At 40.0% G+C, this 19,753-nt stretch overlaps 2 protein-coding genes across 2 annotated transcripts; both read left to right on the forward strand.

Moving 5' to 3' along the window:
• The first annotated feature begins 1,096 nt into the window (after positions 1-1,096).
• LOC122427598 (olfactory receptor 2AP1-like) lies at positions 1,097-2,035 on the forward strand. Its single transcript, XM_043447181.1, is given in 3 exon segments — positions 1,097-1,539; positions 1,541-1,851; positions 1,854-2,035. Coding segments are annotated over 3 exon segments (936 nt in total).
• Positions 2,036-12,604: 10,569 nt separating this feature from the next.
• LOC122427497 (olfactory receptor 6C4-like) lies at positions 12,605-13,546 on the forward strand. Its single transcript, XM_043447027.1, has one exon. It carries the CDS (start codon positions 12,605-12,607, stop codon positions 13,544-13,546), a length of 942 nt encoding a protein of 313 aa, XP_043302962.1.
• Positions 13,547-19,753: the final 6,207 nt, after the last annotated feature.

Consider the following 19,753-nt stretch of genomic DNA (forward strand, 5'->3'; position numbering starts at 1 on the left):
GAAGTGCTTAAACATGAAGTCTCCTAGAAAACCTTGAATCACAGTTTTTATATACTTTCCCCATAAAATTTCCATACTCACGAACCCAAAATGCTTTCTACATGATTTAGTGGATTCATAGACATGGCAAATTCAATCTAGAATTGTTTAGAAATCCTACTTTAAATATTTTTAAGGTCCTAAATTTTCCTTAGAAAGTAATAAAATCTCTTTGTCCTTATGGGGAAGCAAAACTCTAAATATTCTGAATGTGCTTATGTAAGTAAATGCAAATTTTTATTCTAATCTAACACCGACTCAATGGACATGAGTTTGGGTAAACTCCGGGAGCTGGTTGTGGACAGGGAGGCCAGGCGTGCTGCGGTTCATGGAGTCGCAAAGAGTCGGACACGACTGAGCGACTGAACTGAACTGAACTGAATATTTACTGAATCCTAGACAGGTATATGGAATGGTTCAAAGAACAGAATGACATAATCCTAATACAGAGAACTTTGAATTCTAATGGACAGGCAAGGAGAGTAGCATGGAGGGTCCACTGGGAAGAAGTGAGGAGCTGGTACTTTTTGACGTCAAGGAAATCAAAGGGAGTTGAACAAGAAGGAAAATGAGAGACTGCTATAGTCACATGAAAAATAAGAGCAAAAATGGCAGGGGAGAGTAAGAAAAACAGCTAGTCTGAGAAAAGCTGGACAAATACATAGAGCAATAAATGGAATCAGTGGGAAGAAAGAAACGAGAATATAGAAGAAAGAAAATTACGAACTAGTCTAGAAGGAGGCAGCTGCTGGAAGCATTCCTTTAATAACTCATTCCAAAAGCTATTTAAACATCATTTATAAGGCATATATTTATTTCATATTGGCACTGGGGAGAGTACCATGTGGGAAAATAATGACAACTTTTCTATGCAGGGCAAAAGAGACTGGCAAGGACCCAGCAACATTCAGCTGGGCCACTGGGCTGGGTCATATTATCAGAGGAAAAGTTCATCTCCTTTGTTTTTTCAGATTCCATCTCACCATTTCAGAGCTCCTCTTCCTTTTTCACCTTTCATTACTATCACTTTTCTACCTTGAGATAAACTTTTTCAGCAATGAAAAATAAAACCGTGTTGACTGAGTTCATCCTGCTGGGTCTAACAGATGTCCCTGAACTCCAGGTGATGGTTTTCATCTTTCTGTTCCTCACCTATTTACTCAGCATCATTGGAAATCTGACAATCCTCATCCTCACCTCGCTGGACTCCCATCTTCAGACCCCCATGTATTTCTTTCTCCGAAACTTCTCCTTCTTAGAAATTTCCTTCACAAGCATCTTCATTCCCAGGGTCCTGTTCAGCATCACAACAGGGAACAAGAGTATCAGCTTTGCTGGCTGCTTTGCTCAATATTTCTTTGCCATATTCCTGGGGGCCACAGAGTTTTATCTTCTGGCTGCCGTGTCCTATGACCGCTATGGGGCCATATGCAAACCCTTGCATTACACAACCACCATGAGCAGCAAAGTCTGCACCCAACTTGTTGTCTGCTCTTGGCTGGGTTATGGTTATTATACCACCAACCACTCTGATGGCTCAGCAGGACTTTTGTGAATCCAATAGGCTGAACCATTATTTCTGTGACTATGAGCCCCTTCGGGAACTCTCCTGTTCAGACACAAACCTCGTAGAGAAGGTTGTCTTTCTTGTGGCATCAGTGACGCTGGTGGGCACTTTAGTACTAGTCATTCTCTCCTACACGTTCATCATCAGGACTGTTCTGAAACTCCCCTCCGCCCATCAAAGGACAAAAGCCTTCTCCACTTGTTCTTCCCACTTGATTGTCGTTTCTCTCTCTTACGGAAGCTGCTTCTCATTTATGTTAAGCCCACAGCAAAAGAAGTGGACACGTTCAACAAGGGAGTAGCTCTGCTCAGCACCTCAGCTGCACCTTTGTTGAATCCCTTCGTTTACACCCTAAGGAATCAGCAGGTAAAACAAGCCTTCAAGGATACAGTCCGGAAGCTCGTGCATCTTAAGGAATTTCAGAATTAAAGCCCTAATGGATGAGTCCTTACCATGTACCAAACTCTTTGCCAATTACTAGGCTTCCAACATACAGTTAAACTTAAGGCCAGTGAGAAAGACTAGAAAATAAATTATAACCTGTAAGTGTTCATATAAAGAAATGATTAGGCTTTATCAATGAAAAAGCAGTTCAACCTGAATTAGTGAGTCAATAAATGTTTTCAGAGGGAGTGCCATTTAAACTCAGTCTTAACAAGTAGGAATAGGTCAAGCAAGTAAAAATAAGAGGAAGAAACTTGGGTAGAAAGAAGATTGTTGGTAGGAATGCCAAATTTCAGTCCTACAAGATTGAGTAAACGTTGTCATTCATTTCAGTGAAATAAAAAGGATAAGGAGAGAGTTGAGGAGATAATATTTTTTAGTTTTGAATTAAGTTAAATCCCATTTTAAGTAAATTAAGTGCTCATAATGTCAAGTCATTTGGATTTGGGACAAGATTTTGGCTCAGATGGTAAAGAATTCACCTGCAATATAGGAGACAGGAGTTCAGGAAGATCTTCCCTGGGTCAGGAAGATCCCCTGGAGAAGGGAATAGCTACCCACTCCAGTATTCTTGCCTGAAGAATTCCATGAACAGAGGAACCTGGCAGGTTACAGTCCATGGGATCACAAAGATTTAGCAATCCATAGCTATTGAAATAGAAATTGATGTAAAAATTGAGGGTGTCATGAATAGAAGAAGGTGAGCAGAAGAGGCAGAGAAGATGATAAGAAGTCAATAGAGGAGTTCCCTGGTGGTCCAGTGGTTAAGAATCCACCTGCCAATGCAGGGGACAAAGTTTTAACCCCTGGACCAGGAATATCCCACATGCCGCTGAGCAACTAAACCCATGCACCGCAACTGCTGAGCCACTTGCCTAGAGCCAGTGCTCTGCAGCAGAAGAAGCCGCCACAGGAAGCAACTAGAGAAAGCCTGAGCAGCAGCAAGGACCCAGCACAGCCAAAAATAAAATCTTTAAAAAAAAAAAGAAGTCAATACATCTGTGGAATTCACGGGAAGAGAATATTTCAAGAAATATAGATAGTTGGCAATGTGAAATGCTGCAGAACCAATTAATATGCAGAATGACATTATGACAATTAGGGCGTTCTTATTGATCATAACCATCTTCAAAAATGTGGAATTTGAGAATGGGACAGGAAGTCTAACTGTAGTGGGATACTGCCTGGTAAAAGCTAAAAAGTTAGGAATTGTAAAATGGAATGCCAAGAGTGGAGAAATGAAAATAAAAACAACCTCCAAGTTGTCTTCCCTGTCATTTCTCACTACTAGTATCTACGCTTTCACAGTACACAGTATATCACAGTGTACATCACAAAAATGGTTATATTAAACTACATTCTCTTCTTGTCTGTAAGATTGCAAAATTCTGAGTTAATATTTGATCATAGTTCCATCTACAATATCAACCAGTGATAGGTGTTCAATAATTCATTGTTGAATGGATAAATGAATAATGGATGAGTAGATGGGTGGATGGGTGAACAAATGAATGAGGGAGCCCAGAACTGAATCTTTTTAAGGTGAAGAACCTCAAACCTTTGAGAATTTACATACCAAGAGCAATGAATTAGCAAGGCATGCCTCATGTGGATGACTTAGATCTGCCTGAAAATTCCTCTCTATTTTACAAATGAGGGAATGGAAGATTAAAAAGCTGAAATAAGTTGTGCAGGGTCACACAGCTGAGTGCCTGCATTAGAATTAAATACTAAATATGTCTGATGCCAGAGTCCAACTGCTGAAATTCTGAGTAGTACAACCTTCCACTCACTCTAACTAAAGTCCACTCTTCTAAGTGTTTCTAAGTATTTCAAGTAGCCTTGGATTTTGGCTTTCTCCAAGCTCTCAACAAGCTTTCATTAGAAGCCTTTAGTAGGTGAATCTCTTTAGGAAGTTGAAAGCATGCAAAAGCCTATATCATCCCACCTACGGCTCCTGACCTCTCTAAAGAGGCTTCTCCTTTCCACATTCATGTCTCTTCTGAACAACATGGATCTTCTATTATCCTCTTTAAGACGGATCAGCTTTTCATCCATGGAGCACAACTCGACTCAGTTCAAGATGCTAAAAAACTGCAGAGCTGATGTTTGAAAGACAGAATTGTGGTGCATGGAAGCAACTTTTCATGGAAATAAGGTGTATTTGAACATGTGACAATTGAGATATACAAATAGAGGTTTTGCTTTCTTTGTGCCTTTCATGGTGGTAGCAGGTGTGAACTTTCAGAAAGGTACCAAATACTGATATCTGTAAGAACAGATATCTCATGAATTCCATGATGGTCCAGAGGTTAAGACTTGAAAATCTCACTGCCATGGCCCAGGGTTCAATCCCTGTTTGGGGAACGAAGATCGTGCAAGCCACATGGCATAGCTAAAAAAGAAAACAAACAAACAAAAAAGCACATATATCTGCTTTTCGAGAACTTCTATAGAATTCCATTCCAATCAGCTGTACTCCAATACAAAATAAAAAATTTGAAGTTTGGGAAAAGAAAGAATTCAATTCCATTATTTAAAATGGGTTTTCTATCAACCAGCCCCAGACCCAGTAACTAGACTAGCTTTTCTACAACTATCTTAAGACAACTTGTCAGCTGCTTTAATTGACAAAAGTTATTTTCAAATCTCATTCTAAAAGAATATTCTAAATGTATGTTTCAAAGTATGCTGTTAAAAATTTGGGTTTTTCTGCTTGCAATTTTTCCTTTACTAGACCATTTGATGACTAAATTTGACCCCCTTGACAGAAAACAGATCAGTGGATTTTTAAGGATCAGGAAAGCGTTCATTGCACAGGGTTTGGGGGTGGAGCGACTGAAGAACTGTTCTACACTTTGACCATGATGGTGACTGCATTTGTCAAGTTCTGGCGTTCCACTGAATGTAGATTCTACTTTAAATAAACATGACTTTTTTTTTCCTTTTTTTTGATTAATTTATTTATTTTAATTGGAGGCTAATCACTTTACACACTGCGGATTATGCATGAGCCTTTCCTCACCAAGACTGATCTGACCACTGTCTGTGCTGCGTCCAACCTCCTGTGGCATGGCACCATATGCCATCAACCACTCGCTAGCCAGTTAATCATACAGGATCTATCCTATCACGGTGGGGAGCAGCAGTTGTCTTCACTAGAATAAAATTTCATTCAAGATATGAATTTCTTTTCCCAGTTCAGCATTTTCATCCATCCAAATTACGTGTTTTATTTACCATCATATTATCCCATGATGTCTCTTATAAACAAAGAGAAGGGATTGATAGACACACACTACTATACATAAAATAGATAATAGGTCCTAATAAGGACCTACTCTACAGCACGGGACTTCTATTCAGTGCTCTGCAATGGCCGATGTGGGAAAGGAATGGGAAAAGAGTGACTAGATGGACATGTGTAGCTGACTCACTTTGCTACACACCTGCAACTACCACCACATTGTAAATTAACTGCCCGTCAATAAGAATTTTAAAAATAAAAATTCTAAGAAGTAATATTTATTTGTGTGTATTACCTTCTAGCTCAATCACCCATCATTTATCAACATAGTCTCTGTACCTAACTCCAAATTCAAAAAAGGAGAGTGTAATTAGCTCATGTCTATACCTGGGTCATTCTCCTCTGGCCGAGTTCTCTCAAAAGGAGGTGTGGACTGGGGGGGAAATAAAATCTATCATATCTTTTGTAAAATTATCTCTTTGTCTAGTCTGTGACATCAAGGATTACCCACAAATAAATGTCCTTTCCTTTGAATTTCTAGGCTAGATTGCATTAATCCCTTCTGCAAATCTTAATGTTAAGGTTCTGCTACTCCATCTCTCTTGCCTTTTCCTTATACACCTACTGTCTTGGTTACTGCCCTCTGATATTCTCTCAGGCCTGTTTGTCTTCCCTAAAGAGCTCTGCTTGCTGTAACACTGTATCTCATTAGCTTTCTCAGGAATGCATATATGCCACACCCACTCATTCCATCTCTCCATCCAAAGCCAAACTGGGAACAGGGGGAGAAGTTGCTCCCACAAGCAGCTAAGGTAACTCAACTGTCAAGGAGCAACCCCAGTTAGAAACATTCCTCACACTAAGCACAAGTGGAAAATTATATAGCAGATTTTGGCCAAAGCAAATCCTTGATCTTATTCCTTTGACCAAGCCAATCTGAAAATCCTTTTATAAATGAAATTTGAATTTTAAGCCCTTGGGGAGCCACATGACAATTATCATATCTGTATAAAGGTTTAAAAATTGAGAGAGTCAGTCAGTAAATACGTGGAGGGGTTTTCAAGCCCTATAGAAGAAACAGAAGAAGGACACAGGGCCTCCAGTCTTCCTTCAGAGAACGGTTCTCAGGACACAAAAGACTGGAGGGAAGGGAAAGAAACTAATGCGGAAAACATTAAGCCCTCCACAGGATTCGTGTTACTTGACCAAGCTATCACCGCAGCAACAGAAGGCAGAGGCTCCGCTACTGTTTTGTTCCTCAGGAGGTATATGACATGGTGTTATGAGCATTAAGCAAGTTATTAAAGTATATTGCCTAGCATTATGCATAATATAATGAAGATATGTTTAGAATTATGCCCGGCATGTGGTAAATGGCTCAAAAAACATGTTCCTCAGTCTCTTTGGGCTCTCTCCCCAATCCCTTATTAAAAGTTCAGTTCCAGAGTTCTCAACAAACAGGGTTCATTAGCATGCTCTGAATGTGGGCCTCCTGGGATCTTTTCTTTCCTCAACTGATTGTTCTGAGGCCTCCCCTGAATAGAACATTTAAAATATGCTTCTATCTAGTATAAAGTCAGAGACAGCACATATTCAGGTTCAGAAGGGTCAGAACAGAGGAAATCAGACTTTGAAGGGAGGGTTCTTTCTACTATCACTACGATAAATGTGTTTAACTTAAATAAATCACATTCAAAAGATTACTTACCAGGGTGCATTTTAAATTAATGCAGAAATAAAAAGTAGCGAATGACAGTTAAACTGATATACAGAGGAGGAGTAGCATTTTTCCTAGGAAATTTTCACAGGCTTGTGAATTTTTCTGAATAACTAGGTCAATAAGTAATGGTGGGAAACGAAATAAGTCCAATTTTATGCTACCTTTCCTCTACGTCTAACTTCTAAACTGTGATTCATCGCACAGACACATACGGGTAAAATCCTACAGGACCACCCTGAAAGTCAAGTGTGAGTATATTCTCAGCTTATACTTATATCAGTGTTACTTGTTTGTGACTACAGAGCATGAGATCATATTACTGTGATTTTTTTAATTAAAAAGCAACTTATGCTTGCTTTGTAGCATTCATATAATGTAGACAAGTATAAAGCAAAAAGATAGCTCCCCTTATGTCCCCCACTTCTTCATCTAACTCCATAAAAATAATACTGACAGCAATTTTTCCAGATCTATATGACCGTGCACATAAAAATATAATTTTAGAGCATAAGATATACATATTTTTAGCCCAAATGGAATAATACAATACACAATTGTTCAGCAGCTTCCTTTATTCATATAGCAATATACCAAATATGTCCTTCCAAGTGAGTTCACATAAATCTTTGCCATTTATTTTATTTATTATTGCATTTGATAGTTTGGAGGCACCAAAATTATTTAGTCATTTTCCTATTGATGGAAATTTTCATTGTTTCCAAGTTTTTATGTTTACAGACAAGGTTGTAATAAATAGCTTTGTAAAATTACTGAAACAGAATTACTATAGAATTTGTGTGGAACGTGAATATAAAAGTTTGAATGATAACACACAGTTATTCATCAAGGACCAAAAATTAATGACCAGGAAGTTCAAGAGCCTGGACATTCAGGCACTGGATGATGTGGCCGTGTTCCATACATCCTTGTGATTAGGGTATTCTTAGGGACAATGGCAGAGATGGCTCCCTGGTGATCCAGAGAGGCCAGGGTTATAGGGAGTGGGGTTAGAATTTCTCTATTTCAGGGACCTTAAAAGATCAGAACAGCATGAAGATGTCTGAAGGATTCTAAAAATTTGAGGCTTCTTTCTTGGGACAAATGCTGAGCTTTTGTAAAAGTATAATATGACCAAATAATCTGGTAGTCCCTTTCCTGGTTCTGTGTTAGAGCTGTTCCTGTATCCCAAGCAAAGTGACTCAGCCCATCTAGGAGGCTTAGAGGGCATAGGATGGAGGAGTCTGGGTGCAAAGGAACACCAGTCCCTTAGAGTCAGTGGTCAGAGGAGCCTGGCGAGTTACAGTCCATGGGGTCACAAGAGTCGGGCGTGACTTAGTGACTAAACCACCGCCACCAGGTGTTGATGGTAAGAAGTTTAAGTAGTTCCTGAAAGCCCCTCCTGAAGTTATTTGGGGTCTGAGATTTGCCTTTCCATCACTGACAGCTCAGTATTATGAAAACTAAGCAAGAGAGAGAGTCCAACGAACTTTACACACATTTGTTGCTGTTGTTTAGCTGCTAAGTCACGCCTGACTCTGTGACCCCATGGACTGTAGTCCCCCAGGCTCCTCTGTCCATGGGATCCCCCAGACAAGAATACTGGGGTGGGTTGCCATTTTCCACTCCAGGGGATCTTCCCAACCCGGGGATCGAAACAGAGTGCCTGTGTCTCCTGCATTGGCAGGTGTCTTCTTTACCACTGTGCCACCTGGGAAGTCCTTATATACATTTTAAAATTATTACATTCCCCTCATGCACAATAACAAATAAGAAAAATATAGATTTTTATTATCTGGTGGTAGAAAAGCACCAAGTGTGAACAAGGAGAATCTCAAAATACAACCTTGCTGATAGAGGTTGGGCTCTCAGCTCTTAGAACAGAGACCAGATAACACACATGACTCCTTGATTTTCATCAGTGGGAGAGACGTAGGAAACAGTAAAGTCAGTTTATAGGCACAAGAGACTTTACCCTAGACTGACTCTTAAACGGTCCTATTTGTTGTTAGATTTTAAAAAGCTAGAAAAATGTACAGTTTATATAGCAAATGGTCAAAGATAAAAGGCTAAATGAAGAGCAAAATAAGGAGTAGAGAAAAAAGGCACTATCTTTTTTTCATTTATTTAACAATTATGTATTTATTATGCTGTGTGCTTTTGCCAGTGTTGTTGGGGGGATAAAAGAGTACCAAAAAAGAAGAAGAATATTATTTATGAAAGAGCCTACTTTAATACCAACACTACAATCATTCAACAAGTGTTGGTTCTCCTGCTCTTCCTCTGCTCTTAAGGAACTTACAATCTGTTTTTGGAAAGGTGACATATACCCATAAAACAGAAAATGGATAATGCCCAAATAGAATGCATCATTTATGTTAATTCTTATCTTAGAATCAGACAGCTCTCTGTATTTATCCTGTGCCACAGACATTCAGATATTCCTTTTGATATAAAATTTCCACATAGAATGTGGCTCCCATGGAAAGTTGCATGGCTATTTCTAACAAAACTAAAAATAGAATTATAATATGATCCAGCAAAATATGCTTCTGGATACACATCCAAAAGAAATGAAAGTAGAATCTTGAAGATATATTTGGACACCCATGATTATAGCAGCTTTATTCACAATAATCAAGAAGTGGAAGCAACCCAAACATCCATCAGCAGATGAATGGGTAGATAAAATGTGATATATACATACAATGGAATATTATTCAATCTTTAAAAGGAAGGAAATCCTGTAACATGGATTATTAACCTTGAGATCATTACACTAAGTGAAATAAGCCAGTCACAAAAATACATACATACATAGTGTATGATTCCACTTATATGAGATGTCTAAAGTAGTCAAAATCATAAAAATAGAAAGTAGAATGGTGGCTGCCAGGAACAGCAGTTGAGTGGGAGTAGGGAGAGTTGTTCAACAGGCATAACATTTCAGCTTTACAAGATGAAAAAGTTCTGGAGATCTGTTGCACAACAATGTGGATATGCTTAACATCGAACTCCACACTTTGGCTGATTCGTGTTGATGTTTGGCAGAAACCAACAAAATTCTGTGAAGCAATTATCCTTCAATTTAAAAATAAATGTATTTTTAAAAAAGAGAAAAAATGGTTAAGATGGTAAATTTTATCTTGTGTTTTGACCACAATTTTTTAAAATTCCATAAAACATCTCACAAATGCCAATTACACTTTGCACAGATTATCTTACTCAGATAACATACTTACCAGCTGGACTTAACTCACTGATTTTCCTACCCATTTGCACAGGAGATCTGCTGGAAGCGAAGGAAGAGGCCAGCTCTCACAGAGGCCTGTAACTTCTATAGCCTTATGGCTACAGAAACAGAGAGAAACTATTTGCTTGAGCCATATATTGCCAGGGTCAATGCAAGGACTATAATTTTCCCTTTGAATGTGAGTGACTAAATGCTCAGAAAATTAAACTTAGGTCAGTGGTCTATCCTGGGGAAAGAAGCAGCAGCCCACTGCAGTCTCCTTGCCTGGGAAATCCCCTGGACAGAGGCGCCTGGCAGGCTGCAGTCCATGGGGCTGCAAAGAGTCGGACACGACTTAGCTACTAAACAACAGTGGTCTATAAACAGTTTTCTCAATTGACCTCTAGCAGAAAACATGAAGTTATAAAACTGCCACTTTGTATAAAGTAATATTTTTAAGATGGGAATTAATGTATTCTATTCAGTCATTAATCATTTTCTATTTTTTAAATTTATTTTTGTTTTTGGCTGAGTTGGGTCTTCATTGCTATGCATGGGCTTTCTCTAGTTTCAACAAGCAGAGGCTACTCTCTAGTTGCGGTGTACAGGCTTCTCGTAGTAACGGCTTCTCTTGTTGCAGAGCACAGGCTCCAGGGCACGCAGACTCAGTAGTTGCAGCCTACAGGCTTAGTCACCCTACGGCATGTGGAATCCTCCTGGACCAGGGATCAAACCTGTGTCCCTCACACTGGTAGGTGAATGCTTAACCCCTGGACCACCAGAGAAGTCCCAACCATTATCTATTTCATGTGTGCATTACATCTCTCCAAAAACTGAATGTAGGTTCCTTAAGAGCAGAGGAAAGGCAAGAAAACCAACACTTATTTCAAAAATAAATATCTTAAAACATCAAACAAAAAAAAAAATCTATCAAAGAGCTTGGACATTTAACGATGCTTTTAATCACAAGGTAGAAATATGCTGATATAATTTTAGCATATTAAGTTTAGTTAGAGGTGAGAATATCTAAAAGAAATATGTTGAAGTTAATGACACGGAGATGAAAATGAAATAAGAATTCAGGCCTACAAATACCTACTTGAGGGGTAGCATGAGACAGGTGTGAGCACCATCTCACTCATGAGGGAACTAAAGCAGGCTCACCACCTGTATGTGTGCTTGGGAGAAAGAAGTGCCAAAGTAAGAGATACCTCACTAGAGTCTGAAGAAAGGAGGAAAAATTAGGGAGAAACCACTAGTTAAAGGCAGAAATTTTAAAGATACTAAAAGAAAAAAATCAAATTTCTCAATAAGGCTCACAACTTTTGATTCCAGTTATATTTTTCTAGCCAGAGTGAAATTACATGCTTATCAATAAACATGGACACGTAAGAAAATGATAGCAGGTATCTGATTGGAGAGATACTATCTGTTCCTCTGCTGAAACCCCTTAAGACAGGATAACCAGGACCTGAGGGAAAGCTGACAGCAGCAGCAGCAATTGTGAGACTGGTGACGTTAGTTACAATGGTCACAAATTTACAACATCAGGGAAAAGTTGGGGCGTCTTTGGTTACCACAGTCATAATGGCATTGCTGATTCTATTCTAAAGACTCCTCAACTGTAGCTAACAAGTTAGCATTTCTTCTCACACTGAGACCAAGAGAGTTACGGAAATGAAATTTCACTGCCAACTTAGCAGAAATAAAGAAAGATCAAAAGTAAAGTTAACACTGAAAATGAAAATAAAAATAGGAAATACAGAAAATGATAACTTAGGCATTGGTTTAGAAGGTAGGCTAGGGAAGTACATGAAAAGTTGAAAAGGACCATGGAGAAAACCCTGATACATGTAAATTTAAGAAAATAATCCTTGGGACTTCCCTGGCAGTCCAGTGGTTAAGAGTCTGCTCTTCTACTGCAGGGGGCAAGGGTTCCATCCCTCACTAGGGAACTAAAATTAATTAATTAATCTGTTAATAAATTAATTAAAATTAAAAGCTTATCCCCAGCTTTCATTCAAGAGACCAAGAATGAAATGAAAGACAACCAACCAGAATGGTAGATAATATTTGGAAACCATGCATCTGATAAAGGGTTAATAAATCGTAAGGAACTCACCCAACTCAATAGCAAAGTCAAACAAACAAACAAACAAAAAAACAATAAATTGATTTTTTTTAAAAAGAAATTCTTGTGAAGAGTCAACTTCTGTCCAATAGAAAAACTCATTTAAGTCAAAATGACAGAAAAAAAGGCATATGAACCAACTCAACAAGTAAAGCTTAGGCTCTCCCAAAGGTTTCTGAGCTCCTCTTCCATCCTCATTGCTGATTTCTTTCCTTTGTAGGCAGCAAATGGTAGCAATGAAAAACCAAACCTATATAACAGAATTCATTCTGCTGGGACTAACAGACATCCCAGAGCTTCAGTCTGTAATCTTCATACTTCTCTTCCTCACCTATGTATTCAGCATTATTGGAAACCTGATGATCATCACCCTCACACTACTGGACTCCCACCTCCACACGCCCATGTATTTCTTCCTCTGGAACTTCTCCTTCTTAGAAATTGCCTTTACAACCACTTTCACTCCTAGGCTACTGTTCAGCATATCAACTGGAAACAAGAGCATCAACTTTGCTAGCTGCTTCACTCAGTATTTCTTTGCCATATTCCTGGGGGCCACAGAGTTTTACCTTCTGGCTGCCATGTCCTATGACCGTTATGTGGCCATATGCAAACCCCTACATTACATGACCATCATGAACAGCAGAGTCTGCATCCAGCTAGTCCTCTGCTCTTGGCTGGCTGGATTTCTCATCATTTTATCCCCAATCATCCTGACCAGTCAACTGGACTTCTGTGCTTCCAATATGCTGAATCATTATTATTGTGACTATGGACCCCTCATAGAAATATCTTGCTCAGACACAAGACTCCTGGAGCTGGTTGACTTCATCTTAGCAGTTGTGACATTGGTGGTCACCCTGGTGCTGGTGATTCTATCCTACACAAACATCATCCAGACTGTTCTGAAGATCCCCTCTGCTCAGCAAAAGAAGAAAGCCTTTTCCACATGCTCCTCTCACATGGTTGTCATCATCCTCTCTTATGGCAGCTGCATCTTCATGTACATAAAACCCTCAGCAAAAGAAGGAGTTGCCTTCAATAAGGGAGTAGCTGTGCTCAATACCTCAATTGCCCCTTTATTGAACCCATTCATTTATACTCTGAGGAACGAACAAGTAAAACAAGCCTTCAAAAATGTGGCCAGAAAGATTGTGAGTCTTCAATGAATGTAAAGACCTCAAACTTCAAACAGAATCTGAATAATATTTATGAAGTTCTTCTCAAGGATAACTTCTTCAACCCTCTTCTTTTTAAAGCAGTATCTCAGGGGACTTCCCTGGTGGTCCAATGGCTAAGACTCCACACCCCCAATGCAGGGAGCTTGGGTTCAATTTCTGGTCAGGGAACTACTTCCCACATGCCACAACTGAGACTCGAACTAGAACTAGACCCTGAGGTTTCTGATTCTGTTATAATAACATACCAGAATCACATCATGCAGAGGTACCCATCTGAACTGCCACATCTCAATAAAATATTTTAGTTGTTGTTGTTCAGTCGCTAAGTCATGTTCAACTCTTTGTGACCCCATCGACTGCAGCATGTCAGGCTGCTCTGTCCTCCACGATCTCCCGGAGTTTGCTCAAATTCAGGTCCACTGATTCAGTGATGCTATCTAAACTATCTCATCCTCTACCACTGCCTTCTTTTGTCTTTCAATCAGGGTCTTTTCCAGTGAGTCAGCTCTTCCCATCACATGGCCAAAGTATTGGAGCTTCAGCTTCAGTTCTTCCAATAAATATTTGGGTTGATTTCCTTTAAGATTGACTTGTTTGACCTTCTTGCAGTTCAAGGGATTCTCAAGAGCCTTCTCCAGCACCACAGTTTGAAAGCATCAGTTCTTCAGCACTCAGGCTGCTTCATGGTGCAACTCACACATTCTTACATGACCACTGGAAAAACCACAGCTTTGAGTACATGGACCTTTGTCAACAAAGTAACGTCTCCGCTTTTTAATACACTGTCTAGGTTGGTCATACCTTTCCTTCCAAGGAGCAAGTGTCTTTTAATTTCATGGCTGCAGTTACCATCCACAGTGATTTTGGAGCCCAAGTTTGGAGCTATCACTGTTTCCACTTTTTCTCCATCTATTTGCCATGAAGTGATGGGACCAGGTGCCATGATTTTAGTTTCTCGAATGTTGAGTTTTAAGCCAGCTTTTTCACCCTCCTCTTTCCACATTCATCAAGAAGCTCTTTAGTTCCTCTTCACTTTCTGCCATTAGAGTGGTATCATCTGCATATCTGAATTTGTTGATACTTCTCCCAGCAATCTTGATTCCAGTTTGTGATTTACTCACCTGACATTTCACATGATGTCTTGTGGCTCAGCTGATAAAGAATCTGCCTGCAATGTGGGACACCTGGGTTCAATCCCTGGGTTGGGAAGATCCCTTGGAGAAGGGAAAGGCTACCCACTCCAGTAATTGGCCTGGAGAATTCCATGGACTGTATAATCCATGGGGTCAGAAAGAGTCGGACATGACTGAGCGACTTTCACTTTCACTCTGCATATAATTTAAACAAAATGAAGAGTCATGTCCGACTCTTTGGGACCCTGTGGACTGCATCCTGCCAGGCTCCTCTGTCCATGGAATTCTCCAGGCAAGAATACTAGGGTGGGTAGCTGTTCCCTTCTCCAGGGAATCTTACCAACCCAGGGATCAAACCCAGGTCTCCCACATTGCAGGCAGATTCTTCACCATCTGAGCCACCAGGGAATTGCAAGCTAAATAGGCAGGGTGGCACTGTACAGCATTGTCATGCTTACACGTCTCACAATGTTGAGCCAGTCAGTTTTTCCGCGTCCAGCTCTAACCGTTGCTTCTTGACCTGCATACAGGTTTCTTAAGAGACAGATAAGGTGGTCTGGTACTCCCATCTCTTTAAGAATTTTCCACCATTTGTTGTGACCCACACAGTCAAACGCTTTAGCGTAGTAAATAAGGCATATGTAGATATTTTTCTAGTATTCCCTTGCTTTCTCTATGATCCATCAGATGTTGGCAATTTGATCTCTGGTTCCTCTGCCTTTTCTAAATCCAGTTTGTACATTTGGAGCTTCTCAGTTCACATACTGTTGAAGCCTAGCTTGAAGGATTTTGAGCATTACCTTGCTAGCATGTGAAATGAGCACAATTGTGCGGTAGTTTGAACATTCCTTGGCATTGCCCTTCTTTGTGATTGAAATGACAACTGAACTTTTCCAGTCCTGTGGCCACTGCTGAGTTTTCTAAACTTGCTGACATATTGAACTGCCACATCTGAATAAAATATTTTAGTATTATAGTAGGATTTAAAGCCAATTAAAAACTTCCCTGGTGGTCCAATGTTTAAGAATCACCATCGCCTGCCAATGCATTGAACACGGATTTAACCCTGGTCCAGGAAGATCCCACATACCTCAGGGCAGCTAAACACATGAGCCACATTTACTGAGCCCACACTCTAGAGCCCAGAGCCACAAAGAGAGAAGCCTTAACATCACAATTAAAGAGCAGCCCCCACCTGCCACAACTAGAGGAACCTACCATAGACCAAGGACTCAGCACAGCCAGAAACAAATAAATAACACATTTTAAAATGATTTACACTGATGAACTAACTCAGCATTTATAGATGCTTGTGAATGGACCAGCCAAAATTGTAAGGATGACAAAGCTGTCTTCAGTGCCTTCCAACATACTCATCAGTTCAGTTCAGTCCAGTCGCTCAGTCTTGTCTGACTCTTTGCGACCCCGTGAACCACAGTACACCAGGCCTCCCTGTCCATCACCAACTCCCGGAGTCCACCCAAACCCATGTCCATTGAGTCGGTGATGCCATCCAACCATCTCATCCTCTACCGTCCCCTTCTCCTCCTGCCCTCAACTTTCCCAGCATCAGGGTCTTTTCAAATGAATCAGCTCTTCCCATCAGGTGGTCAAAGTATTGGAGTTTCAGCTTCAGCATCAGTCCTTCCAATGAACACCCAGGATTGATTTCCTTTAGGATGGACTGGTTGGATCTCCTTGCAGTCCAAGGGACTCTCAAGAGTCTTCTCCAACACCACAGTTCAAAAGCATCAATTCTTCAGCTCTCAGCTTTCTTTATAGTCCAACTCTCACATCCATACATGACCACTGGAAAAACCATAGCCTTGACTAGATGAACCTTTGTTGACAAAGTAATGTCTCTGCTTTTTAATATGCTGTCTATGTTGGTCATAACTTTCCTTCCAAGGAGTAAGCGTCTTTTAATTTCATGGCTGCATTCACCATCTGCAGTGATTTTGGAGCCCAGAAAAATAAAGTCAGCCACTATTTCCACTGTTTCCCCATCTATTTGCCATGAAGTGATGGGACCCGATGCCATTATCCTAGTTTTCTGAATGTTGAGCTTTAAGCCAACTTTTTCACTCACCTCTTTCACTTTCATTCAGAGGCTTTTTAGTTCCTCTTCACTTTCTGCCATAAGGGTGGTGTCATCTGCATATATGAAGTTATTGATATTTCTCCCAGCAATCTTGATTCCAGCTTGTGCTTCTTCCAGCCCAGTGTTTCTCATGATGTACTCTGCATATAAGTTAAATAAGCAGGGTGACAATATACAGCCTTGATGTACCCCTTTTCCTATTTGGAACCAGTCTGTTGTTCCATGTCCAGTTCTCACTGTTGCTTCCTGACCTGCATACAGGTTTCTCAAGAGGCAGGTCAGGTGGTCTGCTATGCCCATCTCTTTCAGAATTTTCCACAGTTTATTGAGATCCACACAAAGGCTTTGGCATAGTCAATAAAGCAGAAATAGATGTTTTTCTGGAACTCTCTTGCTTTTTCGATGATCCATCGGATATTGGCAATTTGATCTCTGGTTCCTCTGCCTTCTCTAAATCCAGCTTGAACATCTGGAAGTTCATGGTTCACATATTTCTGAAGCCTGGTTTGAGTGCAACTGTGCGGTAGTTTGAGCATTCTTTGGGATTGCCTTTGTTAGGGATTGGAATGAAAACTGACATTTTCCAATCCTGTGGCCACTGCTGAGTTTTCCAAATTTGCTGGCATATTGAATACAGCACTTTCACAGCATCATCTTTCAGGATTTGAAATAGCTCAACTAAAATTCCATCACCTCTACTAGCTTTGTTTGTAGTGATGCTTTCTAAGGCCCACTTGACTTCACATTCCAGGATGTCTGGCTCTAGGTGAGTGATCACACCATCGTGATTATCTGGGTCGTGAAGATCTTTTTTGTACAGTTCTTCTATGTATTCTTGCCACCTCTTCTTAATATCTTCTGCTTCTGCTAGGTCCATACCATTTCTGTCCTTTATTGAGCCCATCTTTGCATGAAATGTTCCCTTGGTATCTCTAACTTTCTTGAAGAGATCTCTAGTCTTTCCCATTCTATTGCTTTCCTATATTTCTTTGCACTGATCACCAAGGAAGGCTTTCTTATCTCTCCTTGCTATTCTTTAGAACTCTGCAACATATTCATCCGTTCTCAAAAATATTTTCAACACTTGTTACCAAATATTGATACATTGTTAACAAATGACAGGTGCACATATTCTTTTAGGAGGAGTTTTTACGTAAATGTCCCTTTCTCTGGGGATTTTTCACAAATTGTCCTGCTTACAACTGCAGCCAAAACAATCACACCCAAAGGTCATTAGCAAATTCTGAGCACAGATCCCCCTGAGCACCATTTGTTGTTTCCCATAATTGATCCTCTGGGTCCATAATAATAGAGTTTATAAAGCAAATGTCCCATTTTGATTGAGTGGGACCTGTTCAGAAGCCTCTTGCATAACCCAGAACTTCAGAAACTTAGGTTCCAGGGGGGAAACCATGTGCCATGGCACAAGGGGAAGCTTCCAGACCCATCACAGACTCTCTCTGACCCTTCTGATACATGGTTTGGATGTTGACTAAGCCACAGAAATTTGTCCTTGCATAGCTATGTTTTAGAATTGTTACAGCTGAAGGGGCAGATATGTTGGAGAAGGCCAGGTATAAATGAAAATGAGTCAAGAAAAGAAATTTTTATGGAAACTTAATCCTGTGATTATTTCTACAGTGTTGCCTCCACATTTGGCTGCAAGTCTGAACTCTTCATGAAACACAGGACATTCAGGTCTGTACACTTCCTGCTTTCTTTTTGAAGGATCATCACCTGAAGTGCTTGTGTTGTCCCTGGACTAACGAGTTCCTGAGGCCACTTCTCAGATAACAAGTCATTGTACTGAGAAAGAGGGAAATGCAGGTCACAGCTTCCTTTTCCAGGCCCCAGAAATGACCCAAGACCAAGGCTTCCGAATCACTGGGCAAATTCTCTACTGCCCCTGGGAATTCCTTTGGGCTCATTCTGAGAAAATAACAGGCTCAGAAATCTTTCTTTAATGAGTCTAAAGGATAGTTGTGTGTGTGTGTGTGTGTGTGTTAGTTGCTCAGTCGTGTCCAATTCTTTGTGACCCCATGGACTGTAGTCCACCAGGCTCCTCGGTCCGAAGAATTCTCCAGACAGGAATATTGAAGGAGTTAGCCATTGCCTTCTCCAGGGAATCTTCCCAACCCAGAGATTGAACCCAGGTCTCCTGTATTGCAGGTGGATTTTTTACTGTCTGAGCCACCAGGGAAGCCAAAAGTAAATTTCTCCTCCCCCAAAGAAAATAGACCTATTTGCAAACACAGACTGCCTGGGGGGGGGGGGCGGTGGTGGAAGCAAGGAAATGGGGGGCATAGATAGGCAGCAGGTCTCTTTGGCAATAATTCTCCAAACTTTTTAAATCACACATCCAATCTGTAAATATTTTGAAATGAAGTTGAGGATATAGTCCCAATATATGTGTATATTAATTTATTTTAAAACTATTTAATGTACTTCTATATAAGCATTATAGATTATGCTTTATAGCAATTAAAAAACAGGAAATTTCAAAAAACAAAACAAAAAAATAAAAATAAAAAACAGGACATTTTTTAAGAGCTAAAAATAAATTAAATACTTCATCAACTTCAAAAAACACATTTTAACATCTCTGAAACTGGGAAATGTTTTATGATCAATGGTAGTTTAGCATAGTGTCATAGTCTAGTCGGTACTATCTTTTCTTCCTTAAAGCCGCATAAAACAATGCTGCATGGAACATTTGATTGTGTCTTAGATTTCACGAAATGAGGTATAATTAGAAGACTGACATATCTCCTTCACAGACCCCAGTAAATCCTCTGGCTCACCCCCTGATGTGAATGTTCCCCACATTTAAAGAACAGTGACAGAGATCATGGAGTTCCTGAGTCATTGATCTCAAACTAAAAGGGGTGAGAGAAAATAATTCAACAGAACTTCATAGATTTCTTCAGGGGAAAATCTCTTTTCTACACAACAAAATAACAA

This window comes from Cervus canadensis, chromosome 25, assembly GCF_019320065.1.
Source record: "Cervus canadensis isolate Bull #8, Minnesota chromosome 25, ASM1932006v1, whole genome shotgun sequence".
NCBI classification, from domain to species: domain Eukaryota; kingdom Metazoa; phylum Chordata; class Mammalia; order Artiodactyla; family Cervidae; genus Cervus; species Cervus canadensis.

Coding starts and splice junctions, on each gene's coding strand:
- LOC122427497 (XM_043447027.1), top strand. CDS start 12,605: ATGGTAGCAATGAAAAACCAAACCTATATAACAGAATTCATTCTGCTG.